This window comes from Trachinotus anak, unplaced genomic scaffold (assembly GCF_046630095.1).
Source record: "Trachinotus anak isolate AG129_WGS33_773 ecotype Australia unplaced genomic scaffold, CSIRO_AGI_Tana_v1 ptg000014l, whole genome shotgun sequence".
Taxonomy (NCBI): domain Eukaryota; kingdom Metazoa; phylum Chordata; class Actinopteri; order Carangiformes; family Carangidae; genus Trachinotus; species Trachinotus anak.
This window is the reverse complement of record NW_027273865.1, coordinates 5,614,620-5,634,071: the sequence shown is the minus strand read 5'-3', so window position 1 is coordinate 5,634,071 and position 19,452 is coordinate 5,614,620. Positions and strand designations below refer to the sequence as shown.

At 41.0% G+C, this 19,452-nt stretch overlaps 1 protein-coding gene across 3 annotated transcripts in view; it reads left to right on the top strand.

Annotated features, from left to right (window-relative positions):
- Positions 1-19,452, top strand: part of caln1 (calneuron 1) — a 70,608-nt gene that overhangs the window by 6,065 nt on the left and 45,091 nt on the right. For all 3 annotated transcript variants that reach the window (XM_071496858.1, XM_071496857.1, XM_071496856.1), the window contains exons 2-3: positions 5,663-5,784; positions 15,882-16,025. In XM_071496858.1, the coding sequence (XP_071352959.1) occupies positions 5,670-5,784; positions 15,882-16,025 (259 nt within the window). In that variant the 5' untranslated portion in view covers positions 5,663-5,669. The remainder of the gene's footprint in view (positions 1-5,662; positions 5,785-15,881; positions 16,026-19,452) is intronic.

Genomic DNA, 19,452 nt, shown 5'->3' with positions numbered 1-19,452 from the left:
ACGTTGAAAGAAAACAGGAATATATATGCTCTCAATGCTTTTTACTTTCACAAGTTTACCATTTTCTGTTCTGACTGTTTGTGCAACATCATCAGAATTTTAAACATTAAATCCAGTGATGTCTGCAGCCGCCCTCTGTGCCGGGGACATTATGTCTTCAGGTTGTGCCTCCGTTTCACTCTCATGAACGTGATAGCTCAGGAACGCCTTGAGTGAATCTCTGTAAATTTGGCACAAGTGTTCACCTGGACTCAGGGACAAACTGATTAGAATTTGATGGTCAAAGGTCAAGTTCACGTCAAGACCTCACAAAACAAGATTTAACTTAAGAATTCATATGATAAATATGATAAAATACACTTCATACTTTTTATTAAATTCCTTCAGTGACTTCACTACGTATGTTATATGAGTCTAGACAAACTGCAACCATGAGGTGGTAATTATGGTCAGCACTTTGTTCACTGAAAACCAATTGAAAAACAGAGTTAAACTTGGAACATTTTTCAGGAACATTCAAACCATTCAGATATTTTCCTCATCAGATCAACTCTGTATAAAAGAGTCTGTTATCAACTGTTTGTTTATTCTCTGTCTGTCTGTCTATCCTCAGTTGTCAAACTTTTTTTTAACCTTAGTCACTTAGTAACTCTGCCCTAAGAAATTAACAGACTGGTGATGGGTTGATCATAGTGTGAAATCACATTTGGGCTTAACTCAGGGGCTGCAGAAACAGCAGAGTGACAGGTTGTCCCTGCGATTAAATGCCACAGGTCCAATCACAGCTAGTGCAGCTGTCAACAGCCGTGTGTCTTGTCAGTCCAAAGTGTCCTTGAGCCAGACACTGACTCCAAACTCACTCACTCACTGAAAGTCACTTTGGACAACAGCATCAGCTAATGGCATCAATGTGATGTAAAATTTGAGTTATAGTGTCCCATAAAAGAAAGACAGGTTTCATCTGCTTTCACTGTCACGCCCACTTGTGATTTTACACTTTAAGTTGGTCTATATATATATATATATATATACATATATATATATATATATATATATATATATATATATATATAATTATAAACCAAACAGTCAACTGATCAATTACATAATTAATCCACAGTGAAAATTACTGTTTACTATTTTCTACATTTACAGTAGTGTAAGGGGTTAAAAGCATCTGTGTGTTTCCTCAAAGAGTCGGAGAATCAGAATTTGCCAAAGCAGGCTGCACAGTAAAATGCAGAGGTACCATCCATTGATTTTATCTGTAAGTCATTTCCATGGCTCATTTTTATCAGCTGCTCAATCTGGGTATTAAATCCCAGAATCCTCGCCTCCCTTCTATTGAACTGATATATCACAGTATGCAGGGAATAACTATTTGATGAGGGGGAAAAAAGGCAGACAAAAAAAGATGTGGTCATGGTTGAGGCTTCGGTGATCACTTGCTGATTTAAATGATTACTGTACTTTGCTCTGCTCCTGAAGGGCACATTAGCTTGTTCAGCCGAGGTCTTGATCAATTTAATCAAGTGTAATGATGGTGAAGGCTCTGAACAGCTCCCTTCCACACTGTCTTCCTGAGGGGTTGAAGATCAGGTGTTGGTCTGTATCAGCACATTATCTCACTCTTCATCCTCTGCATTGATAAACTTCATGTCCTTGTGAGATACCATTGTAAAATATTGCGGTGAAAATCGTACCTCCTGTCAATGTGTCGTCTCTCTCCGCGTTTGCTTCGGCACGTCTGAAGCTTTGCTTGTTTGCCAGTGGTGTCGGATTTCTACACCTCAGTGCGCTCACTCCTTTAAGAGTCATGCGAAAGGAGCAAATATGTCTGTACATTTAATTGGTGTTGTTCAGTGATGCAGAGGATGCTTTTGTGACATGGTGTCTCAGAAGTCAGGTCATCTTTGCAGAGCCGTGCATGGCTGTCAAAGCTCAAGAACAGCCATTGGTTATACAAGTTAGATTTGGTGGGGAAAAGCTCTGCCCTTTGAGGCAGTTTTCAAACAGTCTGAACAGCAATGAGGATTCTCCTGGGAGAACTAATCCCTCCTTTAATAAATACATCTGCCGTACACCTGCATGAATATGACTGGATTTACTATCAACACAGCTGTGAATGAATGATTGTGGAGCTTATATGAAACAGTTGACACCGTTCAACCAATGCAAATGCGACTTCAGGGCTTTGCCTGAACCAAGGCTATGTGCTTCATTTAAAGCGTCGATTATACATTGAAACTGCTTTTGACCCAAATCATGAGTTCAAAACCCAAAGACATTCAAATTACAACGGCCTTACACTGAGAAAAGCAGAAAAGTGTCACATTTGAGAAGCTGTTAGCAGTAATACAAGCTCGATAAATAACTTATTATGACTATGATTGGGTTTCACAGGTGAGAAGACAGTGTAATCATATGGTCCATTTAGACCAGAGCAGCTACTAAATGGAGCTTGTGGTGAGACTGTCTACTCAACTACTTCAATGATTTTCTGTAGAGTAATTTTCAGTCAATTTATTGTTTCAGCACGATTCTCAATATTGTTGCAGGTGTTTAAACTCCAACTATCCATCACCTTTTATGAAGCCCATTTTGCTTGTAAAACCACACTAATTATAAAGGAACTGGTAACTACAGCCGTCAGATGAATGTAGCTGAGCAGAAACATTTAAAGACATTTCTCTCAGAGATGTGTAAAGTATTTCTAAAGTGATGAAAATGCTGTGCTACTCTCTACCTCTGACTCCAGACTTTTTCCTCCGCTACATCTCAGACCATCACCTCAGTGCGGTGTTCAACAACAACCACAAAATCATGGTCCTTGTTGCTAAATGCAGGTCAGCCCTCACTGCTTATTGCTGGTTAGTATGAGCTTTTAGCCAGATAGACAGATTAGTTAATAATTTAGAGCTGAAGGTGTCAGGAGTGTGAGAAAACTCACAATGGACGCCATGATTGCCCTCCATGCTCACACAGAGAGCACACACACAGAAAACGTAAAACACACACGCAGCTGACTTTTGCTAAAGCCGGAGGCTTGAGCTGCAAAACTCAGTCCTGACTGCAGAGTCATTGTAATGAAATGTATATAAATTCTATCCCCACACGGTAAATCATTCTGATTGATATTTCTTCATGTTGGCCACAGCAGCTCAAACCAAGGATAGCATACACCTGCGTCAACAGCTGGCAAAAAAATGGGTTGCCTCGTAACAATAATACAAGAAAAGCAGGCGAGGGATGTTTGTAATATTCATAATGACAGCTGAGAGATGACTGAATAATTGATGAATTAGGAAGTGAAAAATCCTGACATTACGTGTGAAGAAAGCTGGTCGTAAAAAGGGCTTTAGGCAGAGCTGCAGACGTCTTAATATGCATGCTTATTAAACTGACAAACAAGAAAGATGCAGGGCCCAGTTTTCAATTTCTGAGGCAATGGATGGCTGGCAGCTCCAACCAGTGAAGCATTGGCTCTGGCAGGTGCCGGACATAGTAGAAAAACAAAACTTCAAATGGAGCTAATGGTAGCAAAAAAAATTGCAGATAAATTTTATTTATTACTGGATGGATATTCCAACATATTTTACTTTTGTTGCTGAGGAAATAAAAAAAAAAAACAGAGTTGGGATTTTCTTGGCTATTCATGTCTGCCAATTAATTTTGCCATTTTGCTAAAAAAAAAACAAAACACAAAAAAACCCCAAATAATCATAATTTATGTAGTAAAGTACATTAGTAATGCTTTGTATATTAGTAATAAGCCTTTAATAAGCACAGCAACCGTTATTAATGACTTACTAACATCTATAACTGAAGACTTACTGGCCAATTAGAAAGTGACTGAAGTGAATTATAAAGGTCATGAGTTTCTCAGTTTCTAAAAGGCCTTCAGGTTATAAATATTAGTGTGCAATGTTGCAAATGGCTAAATTGTCTGTTCTTAATGTGTCTGTACACTGTCACCATTTTTTGTGTGAGAACAGTGCTATAAACCTACTCCCATCCTTCACAGGGAACTTAAAGGAGCTATTTGTATGTTTTGCTATTGCTACATAGCTAATGTTTGCAGCTGTTTACTTAAAAGTGTACAGGAACGATTATAAGTTCAGGTTAAACTTCATTCCTTTACTCACCAACAGCTGTCTCTAGTGGTGGGAAGCAACGGCAATGGTAACACCAGTCTCTATCACTTCTTTTCTTCTACTGAAGTTAGCATGCTAACCAGCTAGCCTCCAACCTGCCCTGAGGACATAGTGCTGCAGAGGTTGTATATAACTTCTATAAGACAATGATGGCTGAAGCTCTTGTCAAGCGTCAATCAACCACCTGCTCCTGTCAAGAAACCACATGCGGAAACAGTGAAATCTTAAAAATTGCCCCATTAAGAGCTAGCTAAAGGATTTTTAGTTCTTAAAATGATTTCTTGATGATAAAGCATGACAATAATAAAAAAATTGGTTTTACACCCATTGTTACATTAACTATGCCTCATTACAGAGCAGTGTAGTGCAGTGGTGATTCACCTGGTGAATGTGCAGTATGTAATCTTTACAAAAGAGATGGATTTGACAAAAGTAGCAACGTAACAAGCTGAAGAATGAGGCTCATTCACCTCAAGAGAGCTCAGATTTGATCATTTGGTTAGCATCCTAAATAAGCAGCCTGTGTGTGGTGCTGTTTAAAAACACAAAGAACAGAACCACTGCACATCCAACTTACCGTCTAGTTTTCCAAAAAACATGTTTCACTTTTAAATGCATGTTAAATGTGACATGTTTTTTTTTTTGTTATCAAAGCTTTTGTAATTGTGTGGCTTACTTGCCTCTGCAGAAATATGGTGTAAACTTAAACTGATGAAAGAGGCGAACACACTGAGAGGCCCAGTGCTTCTGTGAAGCTCGGTGTTCTGCGTCGCTCTCTGTGTAACGTCTCAGCCCATTTCGAACTCCTCGCTCTGTCTCAGAAGCATCTTCTCAAAGTGCTCATCCAGATGAAATCCAATTACAGAGACGGAAGTAGTCGCCCAAATCTCTCTGCCCAATGTGCTCTTATTTTCCTCCTGTGCCCTTGGGCTTCGATTTATTGAATAATTAATTGCCTCAGTCACATTTGCACATACAGTATACATTTGCAAGCTCTCACACAGCCACACATACACACTCTTTCACTACATCTACTTCTAGTTATATGAGTCTCCCTCACTGTGTGACTTGCCACTTAGTGAATGAGTCCTGCTTCTTTTATAGAGCTCGTTTATGCTGTGGCCCTTGGACGTTAATTTGTTTTAGTGACACCAATATCACAAATGGGCCGAGCAGCTCCTTGTGCCTGATTATGGGTCCACATTTCATGTTGCTTTTCACTTCACTTAATTTTCAGTTTGTTTGAAAAAGGGATTTATGCACTTCACAGGTCAATTTAACTTTATTTTTGATAAGTGGCTAATTTGAATGCAATGACCATGAGATATTGCACATGGGAGTTCCCCTGTTGATAAACATTGTTCAGAAACATGTGTAATGTGTGGAGCTTTTAATTGGTGTTTGTGTTCAGGATTAATCTTCCAAAAAACCCAAGAGAGAAATCTCCTCTTCAGCTCCTCCTCCCCACCTGCACCCCTGTCTAAATGTTTCCCTCTGGTGTCTCTCAGGGAGAAGATGCCGTTCCACCATGTGACGGCAGGCCTGCTCTACAAGGGGAACTACCTGAGCCGCTCGCTGTCAGACAGTGACAGCGATGTGCTGGCCAGCATCTCCGTGGAGGAGCTCGATGGTAAGGCTCCTCAGTAAACTGTCTGACTTTTTTTTCCTAATGTTCATTTGAAGGTCCCATATTTTACACAAACTGTTTCATTTGAAGTATTGATATCCATGAGAAGATATGTTTGTGGTTTTAAGAACCCAAAACCATCTCAGTGTAGTTTTACATCTCCTCTCTCAGGTTCTCTCCGGAGCTCTAGTAACAACTGTTTTCTGAGTGATCAAATAAGAATAAAGCAGATTTCAGGTGAACACTCAGAGAAACCAAATCCTGAGACTGAGATCAGTGACTGCTTTGCTGTGACATCACAAAGTTACAGAAGTCCTGACGGCTCATTTTAAGGCTCAGTGTCTGTGGACTGAGGCTTTGGTACTTTCACAGTATTAATGTAGAACCTAGACCTACTTTATAATCAAAAAACACATGGAAATCTGATGATGCATTTATTTAACAGCATTTCAGCTAACTATCATCATTTAAACAGTTTTAAAGTGTCTCTTCTGTAAAAAAAAAAATATATATATTTGTGTGTGCGCGCATGTGTGTGTGTGTGTGTGTGCGTGCGTGCTCTGTGGTACAGCTTTAGCCTGTTTTAACCAATTTTCATTTAATTTATTTTCAAGCAGTAACACTGCGACAAAGTTAGACTAAAATACTTGCACCTGGAATATGGTGCTGCATATAAATGATTATGAACTCATTGCAGCTTTGTGTTTAGTTCCGCTTCATGCCAGCTTGAGGCAGATGGAGAAGCAGAAGCAAGTCAAAGTTACCAAAAGTTAAAGCACAACATTGGCGGCAGCAGAAAAGCAACAAAGATGTTGAGGATGTTGAGAAGATTATTAACTATATGCAGTGAAAAACAGAGAGGCACAGCCAGCCATGTGGTTTTAAGGCATATCAGACGGTCACACAGTGGGAGCCACTGCGTAAAAAATGACTATTTCGGGCAACAAGCCTGTACACGCTGCAGAATCCAAAACCCATATGGAGCTTAATTTTTCAGAAAACATTTCAGGTTACTTAACAGATCTGCGTTTGATGTGGTACACCGGAGAGCTACTCGCATATCGACTCGTGACAGGTTTTGTTTTGAAGGACAGATGCTGTTCCAAGTCGCCTCAGCCCGTTACACAGTCACTAATACTTTGAGAAACAATACAGTGCTACAAAACCAGCAGCATCCTCCTCATCTGAGCCAACAAAGCACAGTGATGTATTATTCTCCATGTAGCTTATCTCACCTGGAGCATTGGTGGTCTGCTGGCTTCTCTCTCTGACTTTTCAGGTCTGTGCTGTAGCTGAGGCTGTGTTCATGAACCCTTTGTTTTGGAGTCTGTCTGAGAATAATCATCCGGGCCTGCAGAACACAAACCTGATCAATAACAGTCTGCCAGAGTCAGCAGTGGCAGCCTCACGGGCAGCAAACGAACTAGACCTACGAAATATTAATCCATTGATGCAACATTAAGCTGCCGCCTGGAAAATTGGCTGCACAGCACACAGTATCTGCCAGATACTTTGTCAGGGTGGAGTTTTAATATGCATGGAGATATTTGCAATGTATGAATTTCTCATTCCTGTTTCATTGGTTCATGTTATTTGCTGGATAAGAAATGGGTTGTGGGCTGAGGGTCCCCATGAGGTCAGCTAAACACGAACTGTAGCCTATTAGCACTGTAATTACTCTATTACTTATGCACTATACACTACATGTTGAGTGGTGAAATCAAAATCAGTCACAAACCAGAATACTGATACTGTTGGGATCCACACAAATGACTCATTCTGGGGATTTCTGTGATGTCCAGGACAAGTTTCCATAAATCCACTAGTAATCCAATAAACAGAAGCTCCTTGTCACATTAGATCCCGCCACAAAATCATCAACTGTCACTTTTCCTTTAAAAATGATCCATTAAATTTGTATCTTTACAGCTATGGGTACAGTACAAACGGGGACAGGTGGTGACTAATGCAGATTAGCTTTCTGTACTGCAGGCTGGCTAAAGACTGAAGGCATAGGACTCAGGTCCCGTAGCGCACAGATGTACTCACTCTATGGCAACCTTACACCTCTGTTTAAGTCCCACAAACTAGGATGGGAACTGTAGTGCCAGAAGCAGAACCCTCAAATTAAAGTAAGAAAAATAAAAACAATAGGAGCAACAAAATTCATTAAATATGCCTTTTTTTCTTTATCTACTATCAGTGCATTTTTGACAGCACTGTGGCTCAGAGTTGTAAACATGGTTCTTATGTCCCCAGAACACTGAAGGTCATATCCAACCACATGTGTTTTTAGAACCTTAAGATATATTGCATTTTTAAAGATAAAAATGTCTTACAACATTGTAGCCAAACACTGTTGACATGCTTACATAACATGGCTTAAATCTGTAAAAATAAACTAAATATCAACCTTGCTAACGGGTACAGTTGATTATGGTCGGCAGTGTGGCACTGACGGCAGTGTTGTGCTGAATGTTTTGTTTGCAGTCTTTGTGCAGGAAATTATTTATCTGAATCAGACAATCTGCACATCCAGGTTTTTCACCAGACACGATGATAAACAGCCTTACCTGTCTGTCAGCCATCATCAGCAACACCTCCACGTCTCCCACCGATTCCTTTCCCCCGGCGCCACTCACACAGCCTCCTCATTCTGCACATTCAACACTTCTGCTTCACAATATTTAAAGAGGCAATTTACTGTATTTGTCCGGGGCCATTAAGAAGCTTGCAGCGGCGTGCCGAGCTGTCACATGGCCGGCGGTGTGGCATCAGTCAGCTGATATATTTTTGTCGATGTCTCCTCTCTCCATCTCTCTGATTTTTTCTTTTTGTGAACATTGAAGTTATAGACAGGGAATTCTTTGCATCATTAAAAAAGACAGTATTACATTATTATATAAGATGTTTTTTTTTTCTCACCTGAGTTTTCATCCATGTGGCTCCTGTAGAGTTGACTGCCATTACAGCAGCCAGCTGTGTACATATTCAACCCAGCACAGAAGCTATAAATATATAGGATGTAGGGCTTGACTTTGATAGACGCTCCATTGATCTTAGAGATTTTTAATCAACGTGTGAGAACATGAACACACTTCCAGCTGAGCTGAGCTCCAGAGCCGGGCCTCTGATCCATGGTGCAGGCAGAAGCCAGAACCAGGAGATCTGCTGTCACTCAGATGAAGTCTGGCTTTATAGATTTTGTTTGAGCTTTTACATCCAAATGCCCATTAGAGTTAATCTGGTGTGTCTTCATTAACACTCAGTGATAATGTCCGCCATTCCCTCTGAAAGCAATGAACCGGATTTATAACGATGGCCACTGCTCACATCTTTATCGTCACAGCTGTCATTTATTCGTCTGAACGTGTAACATGGTTAGCGCTATGCTAGATGCTCCGTTCCAGGGATGCACTGTCCTTGCTTCATGAAATGAGTGCGTCCGCTGTGCCCTCTGAGTGCAATTTGTACATCTCTGTCAGCTCCATTGTTATTTTAAGAGCAGAGTTTTTGCCTTATTCATTAACAAATTTATGCAAATTGAGTTAAACTACGGTGCAGGTGAGAAAGTACAGGAGACAAGCCCTGCACTGCTCCTCGTCCGATGCAAGGACAGACTGCAGGTATCAAGAATCACCTTTCAACTCTCCATTATATCGCAACCTTACTGGAGTTCAACTGAGCTGTTTGTGCCACATTTCATGAGCAACAACAATTTAGGGTAATGTGAAGTTTATGAAATTGAATACTCTTGAAAGCCGCTGCCTATAAATAACTTTTGATGAGAGATCAAAATGTGCTTTACATAATATGATGGACACAAAGAGGTTAGTGAAAAACAGATTCTTCTTTGTGCAGTTTAGTGATCTGCTGTTGCTCAGTGAGGTTGGTACTTCACACCAGAACAAGACCTGCACGAGGCCAGTGACCTTTGGTTTCATTTGTGCATTTAGGGAAATGTGTTTTCCTCCAGTTTTATGCAAATCAGATGTTAAGTACATTTTCTTCTTTTTCTTTCTTCTTTTTCCGTTAGCAAGAGTTTAGCTTAGTTTAACATTAGGAGCAGCAAGGCATCAGTGCATTTGTCAGGATTTTTATGACTGAGAACTAACTCCATCCTCTGTTTTCACCAGCTGCAGTTTCACCCAGTGTCACTTCCACAGGGTGTAGTGTATAAACTCTAAGTATACTGGGCTGGTTGGTGTCTAGACACTCCACCACATGCTGAGCTGAGTCTGTATCCACAGTGGCAGTCCAGGGTGAATTTCAGGAAGACTTCACAATACAGAAGTCCTGGAGACAGGCTTTACAACAGAAACTAAAATGGGCTATTTTATCAAAGGTTTAGTGAAAGGGCAGCGGAAGAAATCCCTCCTAGTCGGCACTCAGGCTCTTCTTTGACTAAGTGTGCTGAGCTAGACCAGACGGCAGGAAGCCTGCGGGGAGGCTTGTGTCTGCTCAGCCCACCAGCGCTGAGCTTTCGTTGAAGGAGGGAGGGAGAAGGAACAGGGAGGCTGACGGGCAGCAGCATTAGGCAGCTTGTTTCCAACTCCATGGGCATATAAACAGCAGTTCCCACTTGGCAGTTTTTTGCTTGTGCTATGTAGACTCTGCGTCTCCAAACTTAGCAAGCAGCTGACAGACTTGGCTACCTGCAGGACTGGTGCTGGCAGTGAAGCTACTGGTTGTGAAACTGGAACCAGGTGTACTGAGTGAACTGTCTGCCTGCGGCACTCAGACAGAATCACACTTGAAACAGACAACTTGTGTTAGCAGGAGCCCAGGGAGCTGTCCAGGGTACTGACTGTTTCTTCCCTCTCTTCAGTCCCACTGGGACACAACAACACCTACAGTCATTGATAACACTGGAGCCAGGAGCCAAGTATGGAACAAATTTGTTGTCAGGTCAGACACATATCAACCTGAGATCAAAACCCCTCTGTCATTCATTCATTCAGTGTATTCAGTAATCTTTTATTATTCTCATTTTAATGGCCTCATTTTGAATAAGGTTCTTATTAACAGATCTAACTAGAAAAGAAAATGACTAGTTAATTAATTGATCAGCCAATCAACACAGAATTAATCAGAATCAGAATGAATTTTGAGAAAGTATTAACTACTTTGACATTTTTCAAGCAAGTGTTTCCCAGGTTCATCTTCTCGCTTTTCTTTTGGTCATATTTTATGGAAAATTGAAAATATTTCTTACTGTTGGTTTGAGAACTGATGATGGCAATTCTTTTATAGGCAAAACTATAAACTGACTACTTGTAAAATAACAGTCAGCTTTATCAATACTGAAAATAAAAACCATTTTCTCAAGAGCTGATGCGAAACACTTCCTTGTTAGACAGATGCGAGATGTGCTGGTTTCAGAGCCTGGACTTTGCATTTACGTGGTGTCGTTGAAGAATTTACCAGTGAATGAAAAAAAAAAAAGGTCTATACTTCTTTACATGGTAGAAGGAGGAAAACTAAAAGAACAGTACACAGTGTGCGGGCCACTGTCTAAACGAAATTGTCAGTATTGCTCTTGTGATTGTTGGCACATTCAGAGAAAACGACATTAGAGAACTGTTGGCCATGATGTGTTCAGGTGTCCTCTTTTCCTCGTAGTTCTGTGAGTTGTGTTACTGAAGTCAAAGTTCTGGTGGCAACACTAGCACGTGGGCCAGCTGTGTGTCTGCTGATGCCAGCCATGGCTGCTGTATCTGAAAGGTCACGCAGAATGTGAGAGGGAGCCGATCACATACAGCAAGTAAACAGGCATCAGTCATTCAAGCACACGCAGTCAGCGACACATTCACAATAAGCACATGCCCTCATTAACATTTAACACCGCATGGCATCATTTGCATACAAAATTAACAAACTCTACCACTTTAGGATTCTGTTTCGATCCCAGTCAGAGTTTCCTGTGACATCTCTTCGTCACTTCTGTCCCTTTGGTGGAAACGTTGCTCCAGCAAATGTCAGATTCCGGGTTGGAAAGCAGCTCAGAATTCCCCATGTGCCAGGAGTCTTGATGGATAGGAGCGTTTGTGCATGAAATAGACTGAGTCATCTGAATGTATAAGCCTAGTCTCTGTGTTGTTATTCTGTCCTGACACGCTCAGGACACAGGAAAGAAGTCAATAAAAGCCTGAATCAGTGTTAGATTTATTCATGAAACGCTCATTTCAATGCAGGGGGAAGAATTTGTATGCCTTTGATATGTGCTTGTTAGCATTTCCATGTATGCATTGTGGAAATGTTATCTGTAAAACAAGGCTTTGGGTTGTTACAGATGATGATGGCGCTCTATTGGCTCAGCACCAGCTGTTTGCAGGAAGCGGTGACATGGTGTTTTGATGCAGGTCGGAGACTGCGACCTCTTATTATCTGCTGTGGGTACTTAACACGGTCAAAACACTGTTCTCAATTCCATGAGACAATTCATAATTTACGTACCGTTCATGCTTTGTTGTTCCGAATCATTTGCCAGCAGACTGGTTGAGAAATGCAGCAGTGTAGCAGATAATGAGATGATTGATGGGCTCATTTCTTAATGACTGGTTCTTGGTTCAGGCAGTCAGGAAATGCCGTTACAGCTTGTTTGCTCCTTTAAAAAACATTAAAAAACCCACTCAATATGAATATATTTCCACTCAAGATGTTTTTGACATTTGAACCGTAATTCTGTCTTGATTTATGCTGCATTGTTTAAGTGAGAATATCACGACAAATTCTCAGCAAATGTCAAAGAATATGTTGCTTTTGTTTTGTTTTTTTGTTTTTTTGTTGCTGTTGGATCCAGAACGTGCAGAGAGATGCGCCTCTACACATCCCTGGAAAAGCTTTGCCTCTGGGAGGATGGAGTTAAACCATGTCTTCCTATTTCCGGTCTTGAAACATTCAACGTCCACCCGTGTGCTCATGTCATGCAGTCATAGTTTTTTCTTGAGAGAGGCGACATTCAACCCGTGTTTAAAAACCCCAGATGACTGTCGGCCTCTCTTCTCTCCTGCCACACACCCTCTCCTGTCTGCTTATGAAATGTGCATTTATTAAAGCACAGTGGAGCCCGCTGACTCCTTTCACTGACAACTTGATCACACGTCGAGCAGCTAGTGAACCAGCTGCTGACTCAACTGTGCACAAGTGAGGCGTTCTTGTCTCTGCTGTGAGAGTGAGTCAGCCTAGTAAAATGTCGTTTCAGCAGCTCAACTTGTACGCACCACGGTTAAAACAGCAACGCTGAGGCATTAATGTAGATCACTGCTCATGTCCTGATTTCAGGAAAAGGGTTAAAGTTTTTTGTTACTGTGTGGGCTCAGTGCTGCTTGATCTATATAAACTTTGTCTCACAGGGGAAGTCAATTATTTAAATTTGTAAATCCTCTGACTTGGAAAACACTTTGTCCTTAAGCTTCAAAAGCGCTATATATGTGAAAATTATTATTATCAATATGAAAGATATCACAATCAGAATCATGTAATTGTTCACCTTAAAGTTAATTTACATGTGTTGCCATAAAAATAACATAAAAAACAGTAATTTCTCTTGCAGAGAACGAAGCCTTTACTTAACCAGGTGGTTTTTAAGGGCATCTGGTGTTAAGTAGAGCTGAAGAAATTAACTGGAATATTATCGAAATCCCAATATGGCCAAGTGCAATTAGTTGTCAAAGGTAAAAGGTGACACAACAGACCATAAATGAAGCATTGTGGTGCTGCAGAGGTGACCCCGGCCTACAAACCATATTCTCCAGACATAAGGGAACATGTTTGTTTAAAAAAAGCCCCACAAAAACCACATCATCATCATTTTAATATATTTTTTTCTTATGAAAATGCAAAAATGAGCATTTCCATGTGACTCATATTACAAAGTAAGATTTGATTTGATTGATATGATTTTTTTGCACATCGTTCACTATATTGTTAAGTGAGTATGTTTAAGTCTTTGTCTGTGACCATCCTCAGACACAGTTGCCATGTTTTAGCATCGTGAGTTTAGATTTTCTTCTTGCCACATGACGGCAGACGGCCGCCCACCCCGAGCCCGGTTCTGTTGGAGGTTTCTTCCTGTTAAAAGGGAGTTTTTCCTCCCCCCTGTCGCCAAGCGCTTGCTCGTTGTGGGAACTGTTGGGTTTTTTCTCTGTAACAATGTAAGGTCTTGACCTTACCCTGTAAAGTGCCTTGAGATAATGTATATTATGATTTGGCGCTATACAAATAAAATTGAATTGAATTGAATTGAATGTAATGTTTTGTGACTTTCTGCCTTTTCTAAATCGAATTTGTAGTTTTCTGTTTTCTTTTTGTGAGCAGAACAATATGACAAATGCTGGAAAACAGTTCTATTACTTTTGATTTCTAGAGTCGTTTGTTAACAGCACTATAAACTACATCCTCAAAAATGACCATTGCTGTGAGACTCAACAGACTGAACACTGTGTATGAGCTGCAGCAGATTGGTGTTTTTTTGTGGGGCTATAAAGAGTTTTATTATGCTCCTGTAGTTTAGCTGTCATGCAGTATTTCTCATGAGTATTGGACACTAGAAAAGTGAAAATATGGACAAGCACAGAGGTTTTCTGTACATTTGAGCCCATGCACCCTCGTTTTTCCCCACACTGCTACCAAAGACAATGTAATTTCATCAGGTGAAGGTATATCTGTGGTGAACATCAGACCCTGTAAATCTGAGGGGTCACAGGATGTTTAACAGGCCAACAAAGATAGAAATGTGTTACTCCAAATCTCACCTTTCCTCTCTGGGGTAAATTTTGACTTTGGGCTCTATGAATAAAATGGACTTGTTATTTTTCAAGGGATACTGTAGATATAATGTCTTCTACAGGGTCTCTGATAATAGCAACTAAATATTTTATTTATATTATTTATCTAATCTATTTGCACTTATTTCATTTCAGCACAGTGTGAGAGTATCTGCTGCGTTTTGCCGTCATTCATGGTGGCGTTTCTCTCCTCTTCCTGTTTCACTGTGTGTGTGTCTTAGCCCCTCCCCACACACATGGAGCAGAGCAGAGACAGGTTGACATCTTGTTACGTTAAGTGCAATAAAAACTTTGTGTTATAGTGATATAAATCCCTCTAAAACCAAAGATGAAGAGACATCTGAAAGTCAGGCCACACTATCGGCGTCTTTAAACGCACACACTGGAGTGGCAGTGGTGAGGATGTCAGCAGGGAAGTTAGTCCTGGAGTGAGCGCGAGCAGCTCTCCTGCTGTGAGAAGCCGCCAGCAACGCCCCAACCACCCAAAGCAGTCAATCTAGGGCAAACACTGGTAGTGGCACCCGCCAGAACCTATCATGATAAATTTACTCTGTGATGACTAAACCATGTACACAGACGTGATACAACAACGTTAAGAACTGAGATTCTTGTGCTGAGGAGGAGTAATTATGCGTAGAACAGGTGTGATATTCTACTTTTGTGAAGACCTTTAACTCTGGCAACAGACAAGATGCCTTCAGCAAACCTCCCGCTTATTAAGTGTTTAAATGTTGCTGTGGGTGATGATCTGAATGAAATGATTAAAAATGTACTGTAAAATAATAAAGAAGGAACAAAAGACAAAGAGAATAAAGTATAACACACTTGAGGGGAAAGAACACGAAGGCTTTAAAAGCGAGTGGGGGTGACAGCGGCTGTGACAGCAGGTGGAGAAAATGAATCGATGGGTGGAATTGATCTTGTTAACTTGAGGCAGTGGTGCGAGACCAATTGTATAACGCGTGGCCCAAAGCTGGGTCAGACAGGGAGGGAGGGAGGTAGAGAGAGGTGTGCAAATGATGATGAACGAGGGGGAAGGGTGAAATGCCAACTGACTTCATTAAATGAAAAATGAATTGAAAGTTGTGAAAGGAGTGTATCACTGCCAAAGGACGAAATCCCAAAAATACCAGAGGGCAGCGTGAAGAAATAATGAGGAGGTCATTTGGCAGACGAGCGCACGCGGTGCTGTGTAAACGAGCAGGAATCAGTGTTTATGTTTGTGCATCTTGGAGGCGCAGGAGGGTGGGGGTGGGGGTGGGGTGGGCATTGTTTATAGATGCTGAGTCGATTTCCTGTTTGTCTTGGCAGAGATCCGCGAGGCGTTTAAGGTGCTGGATCGTGACGGAAACGGGTTCATTTCCAAACAGGAGCTGGGTATGGCCATGCGCTCTCTGGGTTACATGCCCAGTGAGGTGGAGCTGGCCATCATCATGCAGAGACTAGACATGGACGGTGAGTCACACACACACACACACACACACACACACACACACACACACACAGGTGTAAAAATGAACTGACTGATGCAGATTGGGTTCCTCTTCTCATGTGTACAGTCATAAAAAAATAAATAAATAAAAGTGCTTTATTCATCATATACAAACATAAACACCTTGAGGTTTATGGTCTCGTCAACAAACAGCTTTGCAAAGATTTACAGGAAACCGCTGTGTTTTCCGACACACACTTGCCTGTTCAGATTACATATTCCTCTGTGTCATGCATAAATCATTTACTCATGCATGCTTGAGCGTGTACTCATTTTCAATCTCAACCACTCACTGTTTCCACCTGACACATGGAAGTACCAAAGTGAAACACATGCTGCGAGCAACCTAAATGAAGAAATATGTGAGATGAATAAAAATGCATGCACACATGACACAGGTAGAGTTATTGTAGTTTTTTATGTTGGTTGTCCAGCTGGAACTAAATTAAACAGCATCAGTGTATTCGCTGCAGCGGCTGAATCTGCAGGAGAGCGCGTCACAGAACTGTGGTATAACAGTACATCATGTGCTGATGGTTCCTCACCTGTGACCTTTTAACCTCTTGTCCTCAGAGCAGCAGCAACAGGACACAAACACAAGCAAGCCCATTTCTAGCAGACAGCAAAGTGTCCTGCATTAATTGTGATTGACATTTTATAAAGGGTAGTTCCTTAAAATTGTATGAGGCAGGGAGGCAGAAAAATGCAATATGCAAATGTCAGATCAGTGGGAAAATATTCAAATTCCTCATGCTGCTATCACAGCCTTTGATAAGTGTTTTCAGTTTCACTGTGGAGAGAGAAATGCTGTAAATGTTCAAGGCTGAATATTTAAGTATGAGAAGTTACTGCCTCTATACCTCCTCTGACTCATCCGCTTCAGGAGAGCGTAGCTGCCTTTGCGCCTCAGAGCCGGGTCCCGTTGCATCTTCTGCTGCAGCTTGAAGATGCAGGCGAGGTTACTTCAGGAGCAGATGAAGGTCACGGCAGCTTTTGTCTCAGGAAGTCTGTGAAGTGTACTGCTGCTCTTTATTCATTCATTCACTCACTCGCTTCTCGTCATGCTCTCTGTGTGTTGGATCGGAGTTTGTTGGGAGTGGTTTGGAAAACCTCTTTCACATTGAAAGATCCAGATCAACTCGTGTGTATTGATTGATGTCATTAGCGGAATACTGGATGTTTTGTCTGTTTAGACATTATTGAATCGGATGACCTTGTGGCTGCCTAGTAAGGGCTGTTTTTTTAGTGCCTGTTAATTTGTCAAATTTCTATTCAATAAAGAACTCACTCAGATCACTCCAACAAGTTAAGACAAACAAATGAAGAGAAAGGATCACACACTGACTTCATGTGTGGAGAGGCTTTCAGGTGCAAAGAATCTGTCAGAATTTACATGGTGCATATCAGTAAACTGTAAACAGCTGCAGTTAGAAACCAGGAGGCAAAAATAATGTTTTCAATCTCTCTCACATGCAGGCTTGGCTCCTATAAGCTAAAACCCTTTAGCATGTAAATATATGTAACATTTCAGATTTTTGGTTCCCACCAAGCACCAACCCAACACGGTGGTGCTAAAAACTGCAGTTCCTTGAATGGCCACTTGAGGCTGGCTCCAAAACTGAGTCAATCCCCATAGACTCCCATGATAAAATGCCCAACTTTACAGCAGAAAAAAAATTTGTTTACAGTCTGATGCAATGCTAAAATGGTGATATCTGTTTTTCCCCGTCTAGGACACGTTCAGATTCAGTCTAGACATCGAGACTACAGTGGAAGGTGTCAGTTTTGTGTCATATTAAACCAAAACGTTCTGCAGCTGCTACCCACACGCGACGCATCCAGTGTGTCTCCGGCCTTAGACAGATTCAGGCACTGCCAAGATGGCAACAGTGGAGCAGCCCACTCTGAGCTTCAGAAACACTCTTTAGAAACCTATGGGTGACGTCATGTAACCTACATCCATCTCTATATACAGTCTATGATGCCCACCACTGTAACTGCCCTTTGGAAAAAGGCTGAAAGCAATAAAACAAAACATGCCCATATAAAGTTGCTATAAACAAATACAAATTCTTACAAAGACATTTATCTATTATGTAATCAGATACCACAAAGTAATACAGTAATTCTACACTGGACTGCAGCACAGTTAACATTTAAGACCCTTTTCACTATTTCACTGCTAACATTACGAATAGATTATTAGATTATATATCATTTTAATCAGGAAGTAAATGGCCAGATTAATTCCAATAATCCTTACATGTAGCCCAAGTTAGTTCATTCATTCATTCATTCATTCTTTCTTTCTCTTTATTCACTTATGTCCACATGACAACACAGAGGGCTATAACCAGTTCTGTTTGTCAGAGAATAATGTAAGAACAGTTCATCACAATATAAAACAGACTTGACTAATATGTTTTTTTTATTGTTTTGTTTTTAAATCTGGCCTGTTGTTGTTTTTGGTTATCAACAAAGCAGGAGGTGAAATTATCCTCTCATATGCATGTGTGTATAGACACAGTGATGAAGAGCCAGTGATGAAAGGGACCCGGTGTGCAGGGGAGGAGGGGCATTAGCTGATGAATGAGAATGGATGATAGTGACCGTATCTCGGCCAAGTGGGCAGCTGTGAGGACTGGACCCTCGTTCACGGCCATCGATTCTGAGCCCAGCGGCCAAGTCCGGCTGATCTCTAGAAGATACTGATGGATATCTGCCCCCCCAATCCATGTGATTGTTATTGAGCTCTGTATGTCCTTCACGTACAGGTGTGACTCCTCTTCTTTGTTCCAGATCGCAGCATTGCAGCAGCCTTTGTTTTAAGCATAGATCACACATTCTGTACCTTTTCTTCAAGTGTTAATGATCTTGAGCCCATGGATCTCTCTAACTTTAACTCTAAGTTTGTCTCTTTGTAGGCATGTATTGTTTTGTACCTGACTTTTTTGTCTTTACCTGAAGGGAATGTGATTTTGCACCATTCTTCAATAATTAATCGTCCTGTCTCCATCTGAAACAGGATGCTCAGCTGTGACATAACACAGGAAGAGACTGGTCAAAGGCAGGTGGCTTGGACTATGACAGACACAGAAAGTGACTCAGTGATTTTGTGCATAATACTGAGCTGTCACAAACTGCAGACTCATCAAAATAAGAGCTGGTATGTAACTGCAATGTGTTAGGAAAAGCAGACAGGGATTTTAAGGTGAATGTTCCACAGTGTTACCAGATGTTGAAGGGATGTTGTTTATTAGTAGGATTTTTAATGCACTGTACGTCTGGTACTACATGAAGTAACAATAAAAATGAAGCAGTTTCATGTTGGAGAATCAACCGCAAAATACCAAGTGTAAAAAATGTCAGCTGACTGTCAGCAGGTGTTTA